This window comes from Cucumis melo, chromosome 11 (assembly GCF_025177605.1).
Source record: "Cucumis melo cultivar AY chromosome 11, USDA_Cmelo_AY_1.0, whole genome shotgun sequence".
NCBI lineage: Eukaryota > Viridiplantae > Streptophyta > Magnoliopsida > Cucurbitales > Cucurbitaceae > Cucumis > Cucumis melo.
Genome location: NC_066867.1, coordinates 23,683,886 through 23,703,296, shown reverse-complemented (window position 1 = coordinate 23,703,296; position 19,411 = coordinate 23,683,886). Strand labels below are relative to the sequence as shown.

The 19,411-nt window shown below is 32.6% G+C and overlaps 1 protein-coding gene across 1 annotated transcript; it reads right to left on the bottom strand.

Annotated features, from left to right (window-relative positions):
- Window positions 1–15,427: 15,427 nt before the first annotated feature.
- On the bottom strand, window positions 15,428–18,594 carry LOC103496327 (DNA-directed RNA polymerases II and IV subunit 5A-like). Its single transcript, XM_008458147.3, has 5 exons — window positions 18,292–18,594; window positions 17,802–18,004; window positions 16,653–16,835; window positions 16,239–16,352; window positions 15,428–15,908 (listed from the first exon to the last, which is right to left on the bottom strand). Exons 2-5 carry the CDS (start codon window positions 18,000–18,002, stop codon window positions 15,783–15,785), a joined length of 624 nt encoding a protein of 207 aa, XP_008456369.1. The 5' UTR covers window positions 18,003–18,004; window positions 18,292–18,594; the 3' UTR covers window positions 15,428–15,782.
- Between the last annotated feature and the right edge of the window lie 817 nt (window positions 18,595–19,411).

Genomic DNA, 19,411 nt, shown 5'->3' with positions numbered 1-19,411 from the left:
GTTTTGATGATAACAAATTTGAATCCTTTTATTGACAATATTTTATTATTTTGAATAGTCCATAACGTAGAGCTCAAAACAATGATTCTAACACCTCTTGAATCACCCAAATTGAAGTTCAAAGGAATAAAATATTGCTGAAATAAGCTTAAACAGAAAAAATACCCGAGATGGTGATGTGGCGGCCAAATAATCAATTTGATCCAATCAGAGAAGGCCACTTGCAACAATGGAGAAGTAACATAAGTGGTTTTTGTTTTTATTTTTTCTTTTGTTTCTTTTATTAGCTTGTAAAAAATAAAATGAATTTAAAAAAAAATAAACTTAATATTATTATTTATCTTTGTGTCTAACGACTAGTTTTTTTTAAAAAAATATTGTGAACTTGTTTTATTGGGCTTTAAACAAATTATTTTGAAAAGATATATTATTATATTATTATTTGTGTTGTATCTAACGGCTAATTGAGTTTAAATGTCAACCATTCATTTTTCTTTTAATTACATCCAATAACCTAAAGTGATTTTGGATTTCAATCTTTTCCTTCTTTTTAAATACTTCACTTTTCCCGAATTTTTTAAGAGCTTTGTTTATCTTTACAATCCTCAAAAGTTGCAAAAGCCACCATTGTTATTCTCTTTAAAGTTTCCAATTTTCATTCTTTTCATATTGTCCTTGAGAGAATTTTTGATTGTATTGTGAGGATTAATTATTGTGAGCTTAAAATTGTATACTCACTCTTTTAGAGAGTTGTTCTTTTGTGTAATTTAAAACTTCAACATATTGTGACGGTTCGATCCTAATCCGTGGAAAGGATTTGCTTTTCTCTTGAACCCGAAAAATGAGCAAGTAGCAGTTCGACTTAATCCGTGGAAAGAGTCAAAAGAAGGTTTTCAATCAAAATCCCAAGAGGTGCTTGGGAAAGTGTATGTAAGTCGAGTTTGACCGAACCACTGTAAAATTACCGTGTCTTCTTCTTTAACTCCTTTCTAATTGTTTTTGCATTTAATTTTAGTTACATATTCTTGTTGGTTGAGTTAATTTGATTGCATACTCTGTTACATAGTTTTTATCAATCTTGTTATTTAACATATTTTAGTTAATTTTCTTTATTTAATTTAAAATTTATCTAATTAGTTTAATTTAGGTCTATTTGTTAAAATGTTTAATTAAACTCTATTCACCCCCCTCTAGGGTTGTCATACCGGTTCAACATATTTGAATGAATGTAATACAAAAAATGGGAAATGAGAAATGTAAAAAGTGTAAAGTATACTGCCTTACTTGACATATAAAAAGAATCAAGTATACCGTCTTACTTGACATGTAAATAGAGTCAAGTATACTATCTTACTTGTTATGTAAATAGAGGCAAGTAAACTATCTTACTTGGTACGTAAAAAGTATACTATCTTACTTGACACGTAAAAAACGTCAAGTATAATATTTTAATTGACACTAAAATGATGTCCGAAAATATAATACTTGATGGTTTTTTAGTGTCAAATAATCGACTGTCTTGATGCTTTTTAAAACGTTAAGTATACACCAAGTAATTCAATTTTTGTAGTAGTGATACCTGGTGGTAAAACAGGTGGACGAAATAGATGGCCTGTGATGCAACGACCTGCATAACACCGACACATGCCCACTCATTCATGAAACTGTCGCATACGTCAAGCAAACCCATACTCAAACACTTACAACCCAGGATAGAGAATCACCCCGACTTTGGGTGGGGAGGATTGGCATAAAAAGTCAATGTCGATAGGGTCATCATCGTGACCAATATGGTGAAGCACCTGGCTATCACCAAAGGCACCACCATAATACACCACCTCATTCTCCAACTTAACAACAAGAAGCCACCAACACCACTCCATCCTCCTCATCATCAATGGAGAGCCTTCTCCGTGAGTACACACTACTACAAAATATACTATACTTGACACTAGATATTTTTACATACTTGACGTTTTTGTTAAAAAAACGTCAAGTATTGACCATTTTAAAGGAAAAACATCAAGTATAGTCTAAAAAAGTGGAGTTTTCACGGTATTTTTCGAATTATTTTGCGGTAACCTTTACTTGACGTTTTTTTTTCGCATTTTTTTCGCGTCAAGTATAAAGGACATTTTACTTGACGCTTTATTCGCGTCAAGTATTACGAACATTTACTTGACGTAAAAACAACATCAAGTATAGTTTAAAGAAAACAAAAAATTCACCTAAATTTTTGAATTATTTTACGTTAACTTTTACTTGATGGTGTTTTAGCGTCAAGTATAGTGCCGATTTTACTTGATGGCGTTTTAGCGTCAAGTAAAGTTGACATTTGCTTGACGTGGAAATAACGTCCAATATAGTTAAAATTTTGATTTACTTCCAAAATTAATGTTTTAAAATGTGAAGTATAAAAATATAAAAATATAAAATATAAAAATATTTTTTATTTCTCTCATTCTATTAAATAAACTTATTAAGATAAATTTATTAAAATAAAGTTAGAAAATAAACTTAATGAAATAAAATAAAGTTATTAACACAAACCTATTAAAATAAACTTACTAAAGGAAACTTATTAAAAATAAATTTACTAAAAGAAACTTATTAAAAATTAATTTAGTAAAATAAATTTATTAAAATAAATTTATTAAGATAAATTTAGTAAAAAAATTTTTTTATTAAAATAATTAAATTATTTTATTAAAAACAAATTTATTAAAAATTTCCCACCAAACCTCTCATCTCCACCCTTTCTCTCCCAAAACCCTCAATCTCTCCATCTCTATCTCCATCTTTTAGTCTTTCTATCTTCAGTAGTCGCCCACTACAACCCACCCACACAAGTACTCTACCGTCAGCCACCATAGACGTGACGGGCTTCAGATGGCATCTCCAGATGGACGGGCTTTGTTAGATTTCATCTTCAGACGCACGGGCTTCATCAGACAGCATCTTCAGACGCGATGCACTTCAGACGGTAATGTCGACGGGCTTTGGACGGTGAACCATGGCCTTCCGACGACGGCCGACACAAAATTTCGACGGCGACCCACGACCTTCTGACAAATATTGAATGTTGAATGGTGAATAATGTTCACTTGAATGTTGATGCGTTTCATGGAGACAAATATTCAGGTGGAATTCATGACAGCACCCACATTGTTATGTGGAAATGGAAGGAAGGAGAAAACCAACAATGGAAGATTGTACCCTACTGTAAGTACTTTCTCTTTTATACTATGGTTAGACATCATTCTCTTTTGTTCATCTTGCTGTTAGACTCTTGATTTCTGGATCTCATGTCAAATCAATGGATTCTATTGTTCAGCTTTAGATATTTCGATTCTAAATTTTTTATTTCCTTCTTCCTAATCCTTTAATACCCTGTTAAACATGGATTTCATGTTGAAAATGATAGATCAAAGGATTAGGACAAGAGGTAAAGTTTTTTAGTTTAGAGAGTTGCTGAAATAAATGAGCTATTTAGTCATAAGTTCAACGTGTAAGGTGTAAGGAGTTGCTAAATTATGGAAGCGATGGTTTTAGTCGTGGGATTCATGAACTCCTTGGGCAGAGTAAGGTTTTGTTGTTGACCTATTTATCTTCAGGAAGAAATAATCCCAAACACAATACAAACTCACAACGCTAGAAAATATGGTCAAGTTTTTATAATTTTTTAGATCTTTATCCCGATATGAATATGGTTCAATTTAACAAATGCTCTTAGTCAACTAGGAAGTGGGCGGTTCAAATCTTCCAGATTTAGATTAGATATTAAAATTTTGAAACTCAGTAAAAATAACTTCTTCTTTTTTAATTGGGTATAACAGGAGGATGAGATGAAATGAAGGGGATGCTATGTATGCAATGGAGTGTTGTAATAATGTGATGTTGAGAATAAAGGTATTCTCTTGGATTTGAGAAAAACCATATTTGTGGTTCATGAAAAATTGAAAGTGTGGAGGAATCAATCAATATGTTTTGTGGTTTTGATTTTGCTTTAGATTTAGCTTTAGCAATTAGCATTATTGGATTTGGATGGCTTTTACTTTCCACTCACAATATCTCCGGCTATTTTTATGGGTCCCTTCATTTCAACCAAACTTTATGTAGAAATATGTATCATCTTCTTCTGTTCCATTTGATGGTAATGATAGTAATTATATTATGTCTATCTCCTATTTGTCTACTTTGATCTTCTTTAGATTTTATTTTATTGTCAAACCAAATGCTTACCTTAGTTGATAATTTATGTTTTCTTGAGAGTATAAAACTAACTGTGTAGCGTGAAAATCTGAAATCTGACTTTTCGATTGAAGATTTAGTGGTCTTTTTTCTTAGAAGTTACACTTTCGTGGCAAAGTTACTTTTTTTTTTTCTATTTAAGTTTGATGCTTGAAAATGAACTATGACAAGTTTGTGTGATTACTTTAACTTACATCAGTTAATTCATTTAATTTTATAAAAATTTTAAAATAAATTTGAGCCATTACATAAATATTAATTTAATTTTGGTCACTTTAATTTATCTAAGAGTACCCTAAATTTTAGATGTTGAGATGGAAGTGTTAAGAAAGAACCTAAACTCCTATGTACAAGACAATAATATACTCAGTCACCTCCTAGTTTTGCTTATTATTATGATAATTACTAATATTTTTTCACATAGATTTCCACCTTATTAAGTAATATAGTATCAAATTGGGTTCACGTCTCGATGTTTTTATTGATATTTTTATAATTTTTTGAGCTTTGAAGTAATAAATCAATATTTCATATTTGCAAAACATAATAAAATAATCAATTAAAATTTAGCACATAATTTAATATGCATTGTTATTTGGTTTTGTGTTATAGTATCCTTTACAAGTAGGTACTGTTGAATGTGGATATTATGTCATGAGGTACATGTGCGAAATCGTGAATAAGGACGCAAGCATTATTACTGATGCGGTATATTTTTAAACTACTTACATTGTATTATAAATAGTATAATATGTGACTTTTTTTTTAACAAACTGTCTACTCGACTCTTTATGTTTTACAGATTGATACAAGAAACTCATACTCACAGCTTGAATTGGATGAAGTACGAGTGGAGTGGGCTGAATTTTTAGCTTGGTACATATGATAGACACCTAGATATGATCTTAATTTTGTAAATGGCTAACATATGAAAATGCCTATAACCTTTTTTTATGTAAATGTTTTGTTTATAGCCATTATACTTATATACATGAGGCAATAAATGCAAAGGGGATAGACTTTAGTTTTGGTAGACAATACATTTTTTTGGTTATATAAGATACTATTATTATTGTTGATTTTGGAATAGGTCACATATAGGAAATTTTAGTTGGTTATATTTGGATTGGAATTCTGTAATTATTGATGACATTGCTGAGAAGAATGAAATTATCATTGGTTTATTATACTCAATTATTTGTCATTTTTTCTTGAGTAACTACTGGTTGGAAAGGAATGTACCTAATGTAGGAAACAGAAAATGGAAATTTTGTATATTTAATATATTAATAAACAATATACATAACGTTAAATACATGTCAAGTATACTATCTTACTTGAATCAAATATAATATTTTACTTGACGGTTTTTTAGTGTCAACTATACAATTTTACTTAACATGTAAATAGTGTCAAATATGCTATTTTGAAGGTAGATAACTTGACGTTCATACAGTATCAAGTAAATGTTTACTTGACGGTTTATTCGTGTCAAGTAAAGGTATACGTGACGTCTTTTTAGTGTCAAGTAAATGTTTACTTGACTGTTTATTACTGTCAAGTAATGATATACTTGACGTCTTTTTAGTGTCAAGTAAACGGTTACTTGACGGTTTTTTAGTGTCAAGTAATCTAACTATACTTGACAGTCGATTACTTGACGCTTTTAAAAACGTCAAGTAAAGGTTTAGTTGACACTGTATTAACGTCAAGTAATCCAATTTTTGTAGTAGTGTCAGTGTTGGGATTATCTCGTAAGCCCAAGCAAGAATGTGGAAAATAAAATCTCCCATCAAAATCTTCGTTTACCCTTTGCTACAAACAACTCTATTCATGAACTCTAATAGAAGTTCAAAAGAAACTCTACTCCATGGATACCCATAAAAGAGTTCATTATCGTCTACCATAAGGATATGATCCCACTTTTTTACTTAAACTTTCTTGCCTAGGATCAAAAAACTCTCAAGGAAGTACAATTTGACCATTTTTATCCTATCTTCATCGGTGCCAGCAGTGCTTTTGTTGAACATAACGTTCAAGTACTGCCTCATCACAGTTTTAAGGTGTTCAAACTATACTCCTTTTAGCCGCCCAACCCCCTTTATATCCTCTTGGTTAAGATCTGGAATCTCATGGCAGTTTAGGCCAATTATAAGGACAAACTTTCTCAACCCAAACTTCAGAACTCTCCCTCCTATCAGAAAATGAAGCTGGCTAGTCGATTTGGGTTTGCACATTCTCTGAATAAGGTGCAATAACAATTGGAAGGACTTGTTTGTTATGGAAAAGTTTAGAAAGTGCCCAAATATCCCTACTTTAAACCTATTAATCAGCCTATCTCCAGGATTTTCTTTGGTTTTATCTATTATCGTGCTCTTTGTGTGTAGATTGATCTTTAAAGGCTCGTTTCTCCTTTTAGAGCACATTAAGTAGACAAAGTCCTAATATTGATGTGAAAAAAACTATCAGTCAACCACAAATATATCTATCAGGGTCAATTGAATAACACTAAAGAAATATCAAACAAATACACTATAATTACCATAAATGAATCTCAATCAATCTCTAGAATTGTATAGACTGTAATTATATTCAATGTAACAAAAGTCAAAATAGACAATGTAATTCCGAACATGAAATACACTCAATATACAAACTGCCAAATCAATACCTAAATACACTATAATTAAATGTTTCATATACATGAGAATTCAAAACATACAGTGTAATTCACAAATGAGTTACACTCACAATATACAAATACATAACATGAGTTACATTCACAATACCATACTCCATATTCAGAACATGAGTTACATTCACAATACATAAATACAATGTAATTAATGTATCATATATATGAGAATTCAAAATATATAGTGTAATTCACAAATGAGTTACATTCACAATACACAAATACAGAACATGAGTTACATTCACAATACCATATTCCACATTCAGAACATGAGTTACATTCACAATACACAAATATAGTGTAATTGTATGATTTACATGCAACAAAAAGTTACAAATACTATGTAATTATCATACTTCACATAGACGGCAATACCGTACAACACATACCTCAGATTTTTCCAGTTTCATTGGTGCTTTTCCCTTCCTTCTTCGATCTTCTCTTGCCTTTTGTTCCTTTTTAATAGCCTTAACCTATGTTATAAAAAAAATTATAGCCAAATACAGAAAATAATCAACACTTTATCAAATTAAGCATATGTTTACCTTCTTTCCCTTTTTTGTAGTCTTTTTTCTCTTCTTATTATCCGTTGGTCTTTCATCTTGTTTACTCATCTATGAACTCGAATCTTCATCTACCGCTGTCTCACCTTCCCCTTCTTCATCGTTATCTCCTTCTACTTGTTTATCTTGTTCTCCTTGTTCCTCTTCTTCGCTTTTGCTTTCACTATTTTTCTGCTTGTCAAAGTTATAATCAATTTATATAATACATAATTGAAGTACGACAAACGGTAAAACACATACCTTTTCTTCAACCTCTTTTTGTTTCTTTTCTTTAAGTTTCCTTCTGTAAACTCATTTTTTGAAACCTACATAGACCACAACATCGATAAGCTACTTTTTGAAACCTACACAGACCACAACTCATTAGAAAACAAATCTGCAGTTTACCAAGCTTTTTATCCTTTATTTCTTGTGTACAGTGACGTCTTCTTTTAGCAGTTCAGTCCTCTCCCTCTTTTTTGAAGTTATTGGACTGTCTTGCTTGCTTCCCGACCCCTCCACCATTATTTCTTCTAGTCTCTGCTAGGCATATATAAAAAAAGCTATAAACATCTACAACTTGAGTGTAATTCTTAAAAACATACATTAGTACCTCATCCGAAGAACTTGATAGAGTTTGAATTCCAGTTGGTAATTGTTTTTTTGAACTAGTGATCCCTGCGGCTCTTAACCGATCACTTGTTCTCATTCTGACCTCTCCATTCTCCTTTCTCGTCTTTACATTTTCTACAATTTATGAAAACAATATACATTTATAGGTACACAACAAATCCCGCTTATTCTTCCTAAAATAAAGGACATATTGGTTCCTATATTGTTTATATAATCTAAAAAGATAATTAAATAAACAAATTAAATATAAAATATTTGTTCAACTGTATCTATAAATATAACATTTAAGTTCAAAAAAATTAGTACTCTATTTTCAAAATAGAAGAACATCGGACATCACAATAATGGAAGAACTATAATGCAAAGAACAAATCCGGAGAAGAAAATACATTGAAGAATTTGAAGAACTCAATGAAGATTTTGCAGCAAACGAAGGTATGTGAACGAACTGCAAAACTTTGTGATTTCTAAAGAAGACGAAGGGAAAGTGTGATGAATGGACTTTGAAAATTTGAAGATTTGAAGGTACTTTGAAAATTCGAACTATAATGCAAAGAACGGACGAACATATAAAATCAAAGTGAAGATTTGAAGAAACTTTAACAAATAGAAGAAACGGAGAAAAAAAAAAGGCGAACGGATAAGTGAATAAGAAGTGAGCGCTAAAGATTCGAAATAAATTTGAAGTATGAGCGAACGCTGATGATTGAAGTGAAGAAGCGAACGAAGAAGTGTTTATGAAATACGAAGGAGAAGCGAACACTCACCAAATACGAAGGAGAAGTGAACACTCACCGAAGGAGAAGTGAATGCTGAAGATTGAAGTGAAGAAGCAAACGGAGATTGATGGGATAAAGGAGATGCGCATATTTGGAAGAAGATGCGTATTTTTGGAAGGAGATGTGAAAGGGAGATGCCAAACGTGAAGAAGGAGATGTTAGGGTTTTCAAATGCAAAATAAGAGAAGACCCTTTATTTCGAAATTCCAAATAATGTACGATCTGAAACGATAGCTTGCACAAATTGAATCAGATGTGATCACTTGCAGAGTTTTGAATGTGATTTGATGGGTTTTTTTTTTCTATTTTAAGGGAAAGTAGAATATTTTATTGTGGGTGCAAAGTAATATTTAATTATAGAGTATTTGAAGATTAGTTAACAACTATATTTAGGAATCAGATTTGTCACTTACTTAGGGGCATTTAAGGTATTGTTTCTCCAAAAATTTCTTTTAATTTTTTTGTTTTGCTATTTTGTCAATTTAAAAATAAAATTTTCATTTATAAAAAGCAAACCTCCTATTTTTCAATTCTTCCCGTCTACCCTGCAATGTTCCTCTTCATTCTCAGGTCATATTATATCAAGCACTTGGGCTTTTAGCCCAATTTCCTTCTCTTATCTCTTCCACTTCCTTCCGTAGATGTCAAATCTTGTCTAATTCACCTCCATGGAAAGGGAAGTTTTAGGCTTTCTTAGTTTAGAGAATTTGGAGGAACACTAGTGATGTTGGGCGAATTTTGACATTACGACGGTGTGGGTATTATGTTGTTTATGGATTCTCTCACTAATTAATTTTAATCTTAATGAATTGCAATTCCATGTTTAGATTGACAAATTTGATTCCATATTTGGGTATTAACCTTATTGGTTGAGGCAACGAACAATTAAGAAGCAAAAAAAATTGATTAACTTGCTAGATATTGAAGTCGAGTACTATCACTAAGTTGCTTTAATCAATCTTGATTTGAAAATCATATTGAATGACTTAACTTGACGGTTGAAATTAATGTGTTCATCCCCAACATCTCTCTTAAGCTTAATGCACAATTAGTTGAATATGTTTAGTACGAGTCATCTATATGCATGTTTTGCAAATTTGGTACTTAAGATCATTGGTTAAGGTTCCAATGAATTGGAATAAGCGTAGGCAAAAACGTCAAGTCATATGTCGATAATTCAATAATCTGAATTGCATTGGGTATGTCTTGATTAATTGTGCACTAATTCTATCTTCTATACTTTCCTACTATTTAGTTTGATGTATTTAGTTTTCCTATCAATCAAGCCACAAAACCTTCCACTTTTATTGCTTTCCATAGATCAATTTGACTTAAAGAAATTTTATCTTAGGTTATATGTGTTCTATCTTGTTCTTGCTAATGATACTACTTGTTAGTTGAATTACTTGATCGATGAAAAATTAATTTTATTTGATTGATGGAGAGATATTTACGATGCTCATTTTCACTAGCTATCAACCAACTAGATGTATAAATTGCATTCTTATATGCATAGACCAACTTTGTGAATCAACCAAGAATGAAAGATCATTAAGTGCATCTACTTTTAAAAGGTCATTTATAGACTTAAACATGCACCTAGATGCTGATACCAAATATTTGATGAATTTGTTTTAAGAACCGGGGTTTCTAAGAAACAGTTTTTTGACAGTTGTGTCTATGCAAATGCTAAGCCCTTCAGTAATAAAGTCTATTTGTTTTTGTATGTCCATGATTTGTCACTTGCTCAAAGAATTGAATATGATTGTGAGAACAACAAATTAGAAAAATCAGCCAAAACAATCATGTAAACAAGCGTTGTCAAAGATGAGTCTAGAATTGTGTTTAATTTACTAGTTTGAGAATGAATCTGAACATGAAACCTTTATGTCTAAAATGTCCTATTCCCAAGAATAGTGAAGTCAAATCTACCTAATGATGTTTAAAAGACTTTAGGGTTTATGCAACGAACCTATACAATAGACAAATGACAAGTCTTAGGCTTTCATGGTGCAATCCACTAAAAGAGCTTCTCTAAGTTTTAACGAACCTTAAAAATTGACGCACATTGTACTGAATCTGACCAATTTGATGATTGTGCATCCAAGCTTAATGCAACTAATCCGCAACTTATTAAGGCAAATTGCAAAATCAACTTCCAAAAGCACACCCATAATTTCAATTATACTTTTAAATTTTTAATAATATTAATTGAGTTTTTGAACGTTTAAAAATGTTAAAATTAAACTCTCAATATTTGTAAAAATTGAACCAAAAAAATAAAAAGAATTGAACCCTCCAACTCATAACATTATTACAATTTATAAAATTACGTGAGTTTGAAGGTCCAATTTAACATTTAGATAATGTTGAAGGCTCAATTTTTAAATTTGAAAATTTAAAAGTATAATTGTAACTCCCATCATATTATAAGGATAATTTTTGCTATTTGAAACAAGGTGATTTCAATAGAATGGAACACTATCATGTCCAACTAGACAAGCATTGTCATCTAAAACCTAATAAACATCAACCGTCAATATGTCAAGAGAAATTTTTTTAAGAAAGCAGGTCGAGCCTAGAGGATGGATAACCCAAAAATTTAAGAAAAAATGTCGTGTGACCTATTTTTTTTGGTAAAGATGTCAAACAACCCTTTATTGACATCAAATTCGAGTAGAATTACCAAAATGCACTAGCAAGCCTACAAAAAAACAATCTCATCTCACTCTCTTTTGTCTTACTCTCGTCTCGCTCAATCTCTCTCAGTGTCGCTTGTTTGGTGTCATTCTCACCCATCTCATTCAGTCTCGCCCAATTTTGGCTAGTATCGCTCTCACCCATCAGTTAGTGTCACTCGATGTTGAAGAAGAAGATGTGTGGAAAGATGAGAAAAACACATGCGGATGCGGGAGAAAAAGATCGTGAGAGATGAGAAAAATAGCAGCAACTGGAAAGATATGTATTTTTGTGAAACTAGGTCTTCCTCCAGGATTCAAATTCATTCCAGCTGGGCCCTGAGAGGTTTCCTCTTACCATATATGAATGTTTCCTTTTCCTTGGCCTTTGCCTGCTTCTAAAAATTCTTGCCATAGTTTGTTCTAAATTAAGATGGAACATGAGAGCAAGATTTAAAATTTCCTCACTGATGAACGCTTGGCGCAAAATGCCTACTCTTACCACACTACTCACCACCTCGTGGGCTATCAGTACCTAGACCATATGGGTTTTCCTTCACAATCTTGTTTTTCTTTTCATCTACCAAGCATCTCTCAACTCTCATGGCAACTTTGACTAATTTGAAAGAATCGAACCAGTCTACGCTAGCCGTCACAGGTGCTCTAATCTTAGTTTGCAAACCATCTTTAAATCGTTTACATTTTTTTATCTTGTCAGTCAGAAGGGCTAATGTGTACTTAGCCAATTCAATAAAAATTTTTCTCATACTCTATGACAATCATGTCGCCTTGAACCAAACTCATAAACTCATTCTTCTTTGCATCACAAAAGGAACGAGGATAGAATTTACTCTGAAATGCCTTCTTGAACTCTTCCTATAAGACAAGCTCATTTTGCCTGCTCTTGCCGCATGAAAAGTCTACCAGTCATCAGCACTAACTTACAACAAAAATGTTGCTAATTTAACCTTCCTTTCTTCAGGGCACTACATCACTCCAAAACATTTTTCAATCAAGCTCATCCACTTCTCCGCATCAGCTGGATTTGTGGTCTCTTCAAAGGTCGTTGCTCCCAATACCTTCATTCTCTCAATTTCAAACTTTTTAACCATAGTGGAGTGTGTAGGCATAAAATGGTCAACTAATCTCTGAGCAAAACCATCAAACATGCTTTCCTCTATGTTTTGCTCAGTAGTGTCACGTGGGTTACTTGACATTTCATCTTATTCTTGCATTCTATTAGTGCTCCTAGTATCTGGAACATCCGTTGTCACTTGCCTGCATCACATTGGCCTTCCTCGCGGTTCCATATCTTCCTATAACACATCAATACATTAGACTTTTATATTATCATGCGACTCTCTATATGCATGACTCTAAATAAGACTTCCTAAGAACTTATGCTTTGATACCAACTTGTCAGGCCTTGGCCCAAAAATCACTCCATGCGACCAAGTGGAGACGTGACCGCCTAAACATTCTTTGTGAGTCTCTCCTCGAGATAACACAAAAAATGCTTAGTAAGCAAAATAAACACAACCAACAAAGTACATTTGACCCTTAGTATAAGGTTCCTACCAAAGAAACTAAATATAAACTGAAGACAACATTTTGACTCTTCTCACCTAGCTTCTACATGCCATGCGAGTTGACAATGGCCACTACCAAGTTGATTCATCTACGTAGGCATAATAGGCAATTAATGTTGCAAGTCAACGCGGGATGCGTTAGGCGATCAACACAATTCAAATCTCGTCATCAATCATTTATAAATCGCATGGAAAATCATTTCCTTTTAAATCATTCATAAAGGCTTATATCGCGTAGAAACTCATTCTTCATAATTCATTATATTATCACAACGATTGTTTTGGGAAATTGTAGTATGCATATTTCATTGGAAAATTGGCAAAAGTAGCACACTTTTTGTCTTCTTTTTCAAAAATAGCACATTCTTTAAAACGAGATTTTCTAAAATATTAAAACTTTCCAACTTATTGATTGTTTTCGTTTTTCTCGGTATATCTCGGTAGACAATTAGATTGAGATTCTACAATTTTTCAAATCTTTCCAAATTTTATTTTATCTTTTCAAAAAAATTATTCAAACCTTTTCAAATCTTCCACCAAATCTTAATTAATTTTTGCTACTTTTGTCAATCTTTCAAATCTTAATTAATTTTTTTTAAAAGTTAAAAAAAATTATTCAAACTTTCATAAATCTTTTACCAAATCTTAAATAATTTTGCTACTTCCTCGATTTCTCCAACTATTTCTTGTAAATTACCATTTTCATTTTCCTAATTCCTTCGCTTTCTTTAATCAATCCAATTATCTTATAGAACACGAAGAATTTGGAAAAGAGGAAAAAAGACAAAGAAGTAGGAGAAACAATGTCATCGATGAGAGGTGGAAAAATTGGTTGGGTAGAAGTAAGAAAGAAAAGGAGTGGCGGCATTTGACTATGGCTGAGTAATGTGAAAGAAGATTTTGGGTTGAAGAAGAGAAGAATTAGGAAAAGGAAAATGGTAATTTACAAGAAATACCGGGAAAATTGGCAAAAATAGCAAAAGTTAGATAAGATTTGGTGTAAGATTTGTGAAGGCTTGAATAATTTGTTTGAAAAGATAAAAAAAAAAAAAAAAGATTGGAGAAGATTGAAAAATGGTAGAATCTCGATCTAACTCTCTACCGAGATGCACCCAAAAAACCCAAAACAATGGATAAGTTGAAAATTTTTAATATTTTAGGAAAATCTAAGTAGCTGATCTCGATCGAGATTGACTGAAAAAAACAAAATTATGAGTTTTCCCAAAGTGTGTTATTTTTGAAATGTAAAACAAAAAATGTGATATTTCTCAAAACTTTCCTTATTCAATTACATCTTTGTACCTTTTTTCAGCTCGAGCACTTACCACACTCATTTGCTGAGTTGCAGCTATGCGTAATAATTTTAATGCATTCAGTAAGTCTCCATCAATTCCATCATGCACAACGCGTCTTCCAATGTCAGATCACACGGCAAGCAAAGGACATCCCATACTAGATCACAGAGCTAAGTATGAGGCTTTTGATTATAGAACACACAAGAATATGACATTTTATCCCATATCACACAACAAGAATAACACATCCTATACCAAAGCACACAGTAAGTGTGAGGAAATTTTGATTCGCACATAGGGTACTCAAGATCATCTCATTTCATCCTTTTAGTTCATATTCAATCTCATACATTTATAAATCACATGCATTTTAAGGAAAGGGAAGACATAAAAGAAATCATCTAAGTCAGGGTTTCCATAGAAATACATTTAAGGGTTTAAACACATTAGAAATCCTTTTATTTTTTAAAACATTTTTAAGAAAAACCACTTACAATCGATTAGTTTCTTCGCCTACTTCTTAGTCAAGGACTTCCGTGATCACTCTTCCTTGTAATTTCTTGCCGAATTTAAGCTCGTGATGAATCTTTGGAGATCTTGAAATTTTCTCAATTCTTTCTTAAATAGACTCAAGGTATAAAAACAACTTCAAAATGAGCAGACTTCATCTATCTATAAGTCTCGATGGTGAGAATCAATAAATGTCAGAATGCCATGTGTAACTATCATTTCCTTATTCTGACTTTGGATTGGACAACAAAGTCAAATCTCGACTTTCTTACACGAGGATGATGTCACTACTTACTCAAAACACATTAGTCTTTATCACATAACTTAGAGCACGATCAAGCTCTTAGGAGAGATTGTAGATATTTAATAAATGCAGTCTAATATATTTATGGTAAATAAATGCAATAAATTTCGTATAAAACTTTTATTTTTAATTAATGATAAGGTCAAATTCGTCCAAAAACGCTAAATCTTATTAATATAAATAATTGAGAATTTAAAACACTTGTGAAATAGCTAGAATATTCCTCTAAATTTTTCTTAAATAAAAGGAGGCTCTTCAAAATGTTCATCAACCTCACAAAAAGAAAATGTTTTAGCAATGAAAGAAAAACCAAAAAGATCCAATGGATAAACTTGTTCATCGACTTTCTTTGTCACCAAAAACCTCAATATATGGTACCAGAAAGCCTTTAACCCTTCCTTTCCAAAAAACATGCTGTTGAAGCTCATAAAGGAGAACTGCCTAAAACTCAAATTCGCTTCCACGCCAGGAATACCATAACTTCAATAGCTCATATCAGATTGATCTCAAACAACATATCTATAAGTCACATATCTTCCAGCAGTTTCGCTTGGTCGGATGATCTTCACTACTTGTCCACGCTTCAGCCCATAATATCTAGCAATTGGATCAGTAACTTGCATGCGAGGTAACTGAGACAAAATGCAAAATGTTTGTTAAAAACTAACATATACCAATTTTCAATATGTATCCAAGGGTGTCAAAGCCAACTTGAGCGCATCTTTTAACTATTATAACAAAACAACCACCCAACCTTAATTGTCAAAGTAACTTGTAGGATATTAAATTCTAGGTAGGTAATCATCATGGCTTGAACTTATTTCCTAATATCTTTATCATTTATAAAAATCTTTTTCACCACGGCCCAAGCTACCAAAGTTATTTCAACATATTTTATGGAACATAATTCTCACAATATTCTTGTATTTCAAGAAAATAAGATCAAATAAAATGAAACTCACTTGTGTTTCTTTCACGGTATACCTCCCCAACAACGTTTTCTTCTCTTCATCTGTGAGCGACTGGTGCTCGGGAATGAGAACATGCTCTTTGATGTTAACCATCAATTCTGCTTCCTGCATCAAAAAGTGACCAAGAGGTGAACGTTAACGTCAGTAAAATAAGAATGTAGGCAAGACATTATTATTGGAAAATGAAGATCACATAAATAAATACAAACTAACATCACCATTCTTCTCCCCCCATCCCCATCACTGTTGATGTGAGGGACAACAAAAGTACGAGAGAACTGGTTTTAGGATAGGAGAATAGAAAATCCTCTCTAGTTCTCGTCAAATTTGTAGCATGTGATAATATTAAAATAATCTATTCGACGTTAAAAAGGCTCCAAAGACTATAAGAGATTTAACTTTTACCTGGAAAACCTCCAAATGGACTTTGGTAGACGATAATTCGGCGATTTTATTACGGGCAAAGGGGGTCAAATTCAGTTGAACAACAAATATTGCTCTGAAAACATTCTCTGATTTCATACGACCTACATAAGTTTCCACTATCTTTATACCGACCTTCGGCTCTTCAGGGAAGAAAACATATATCTGTGTAAAAGAGTCATAAATCAAAAGAGGGAAACAAATAACCTGTGCATCCCTATAACCAAACTTTATATAAATGTGGCAAATATTTATCAATAGTTAACTATTTTCGATGTCAAACAGTCAAAAGTACTTGAGAATGACTCAAATAGGAACTTCTTAGAAACTTACTGCAACCCTTTTATTAAGGTAAAGTTTAACCATGTTTAATTACACAATAAATTTCATGAGTCACTGAGACCCTGTTTTATAACAATTGGGGGGTGTTTGGGGGTGCTAAGTTGAAGTTAGGAAATTTGGAGTTAACATGTTATAGTTACAAAGCATGTTGTTTGGGGTTGCACAATTGTAAGACAGAGTCCCTTTAATAAATGTGCAACTATGGTAGTGAAAACGATTAAGGTTAAAATATTTAACACTCATTTAGAAGTGAGTGAGTCAGACAAACCCTAAGGTGGTGTTTGGGGTAAGGAGTGAAATATCGAGGAGTAAGGAGTAATGAAGTTCACAGGTCCACAATGTAAGAAGTTGATAAAATATAAAATTAGAGTTTTTTAGCGGTAGGACCCACCACTCCTTGAACCAAACAAAGAGTGGAGTTCACAACTACTACTTCTTAACTCTTACTTTACATTTCAAAACTCCTTGGGCCAAACACACCCTTAGCTTTTGGTTCTTGAAAATTAAGCTTGTAAATATTACTTATACCTATTGGTTTCTATATTTTGTTATCTACATTTTATATGAGTCTTCAAAATTTAAGCCAGGTTTTGAAAACGAAAGAATAGTAGTTTATATTTTCTATTGAAACTTGCTCAAAATTCAATGTTTACATTAGAAAATGAAATTCATAGTAAATGAGTTGTGACACGCCAAACACAATCTTCAGAAACTAAAAATTGAAAACTAAATAGTTATCAAAAGAGTCATAAATAAATGAGATTATCATTGTATAGTATGAGACTATACCTGATCAGAGCTATTATTTCTCTTGGATTTATTGATAACCAGATCTTCTCTTTTCATGTTCTCACCAAACTTATTCTTAAATTGTGCTTTAGACATATCAAGCTCGAAATCTCCAACAAAATAGCCTCTGTCTTTCAACATCTGCAACACAGTTTTCCGGACTCTAAAGAGTTTGGTGATTTCTTCTTCTGGGAACACCATTTCTTTCAGCCGAAACAAATTTTCACGAAACTCAGTATTCAATAATTATTCTCAACAAGATGCACACAAAAGAGTATACAACTCAATTCCTAAACCAAAAAACAGGGGGGAAAGGGGGAGAAAACGAAAACGAAAGATAAAATCTATCCACATTCCCCTCAACTCGACTAATCCTAAAGCATATAAGAATATCAAAGCCAAACAAAAGGGAATCATCAAATCACAGACATTCGACACAGAAGTGGGTATTTCAAACATAATGCCGAACAAGAATGGGTAAGTTTCGAACCTTGTAGGAAGGGGGAAAACGCAATTTTAGGGTGTTCAAACGGCCCGGGTCACGTTCGATGCTGCTGCTGTGCGTGATCGTTGCTGGTTCGTGGGCGCACTAGGCTCGATAACGAGGTTTTCGCGTCACTGCCGTCGGCTCGCTCGTGGCCGCACGCCTTGTTCACGTACGTGCTATCGAGAGGGAAGAACCACACTGTCGTTGGAGGAGATTGCCGCCGACGCCGTCGAACTGATCGCCGGAGGAAGAAGGAGAAAGCTGAATGGAAGAGAGGGGAAGGCGCACTGCGACCGCGTTAACGTGAAGAAGGGGGAGGAAAAATTGCATGGAGGGTTGGTTTATATGCCCAAACAAAAAATCCGTTAAATTACTACCTTAACCCCAAAATGCAATATTTTCCCACTCCCAACTTCTTTTTCTCTTTTGCATTTTCTTTTGTTACGTTTTTTTATGTGTTGGGTAAACTAAATGTTTTCTTTAATTAATATTTAGTGCATATTATAAAATAAAGAACCAAAAAATAAATAAGAACAATGCAATAACACAAAAGAAAAATAGAGAAGAGAGGAAGAAGAGAAACAATTGAACTCAATTGTTGTGTATCTTACAAAGGCACCACACTCTTCTATCTATAAGACATATCATGATATAGGTTACATTATGGAATTCAATGGGATCAATGTTACAATATGAAATTGAATGAGAGTTATATGAAAATTGTAACCTATGTAGGTTATGAATATCTACATTTATAGTATATCATTATATTTACAATACTCCCCCTTAGATATCCATATTATATAAAAATAAATGTCTCGTTAAAACCTTACTAGGAAAAAACCCGATGAGAAAAATTCCTAGTGAAAGAAAAAAGTACATCATTTTTATACATTAATAACTGCCTCGTTAAAAACCTTGCTAGGAAAACCCAATGGGAAAAATTATAGTCAAGGGAAAAAGAGTGCAGTATTCCTATTTCTTAAGGGCAATATTTCTACTCCCCTTATGGAAGAAGCTTTTCAAATGCTGATGTGGGTAGTGCTTTTGTAAATAAGTCCGCCAAGTTTTCTTTTGAAGAAATTTGTTGAACACTGATGTCACCATTTTCTTCAAGGTCATG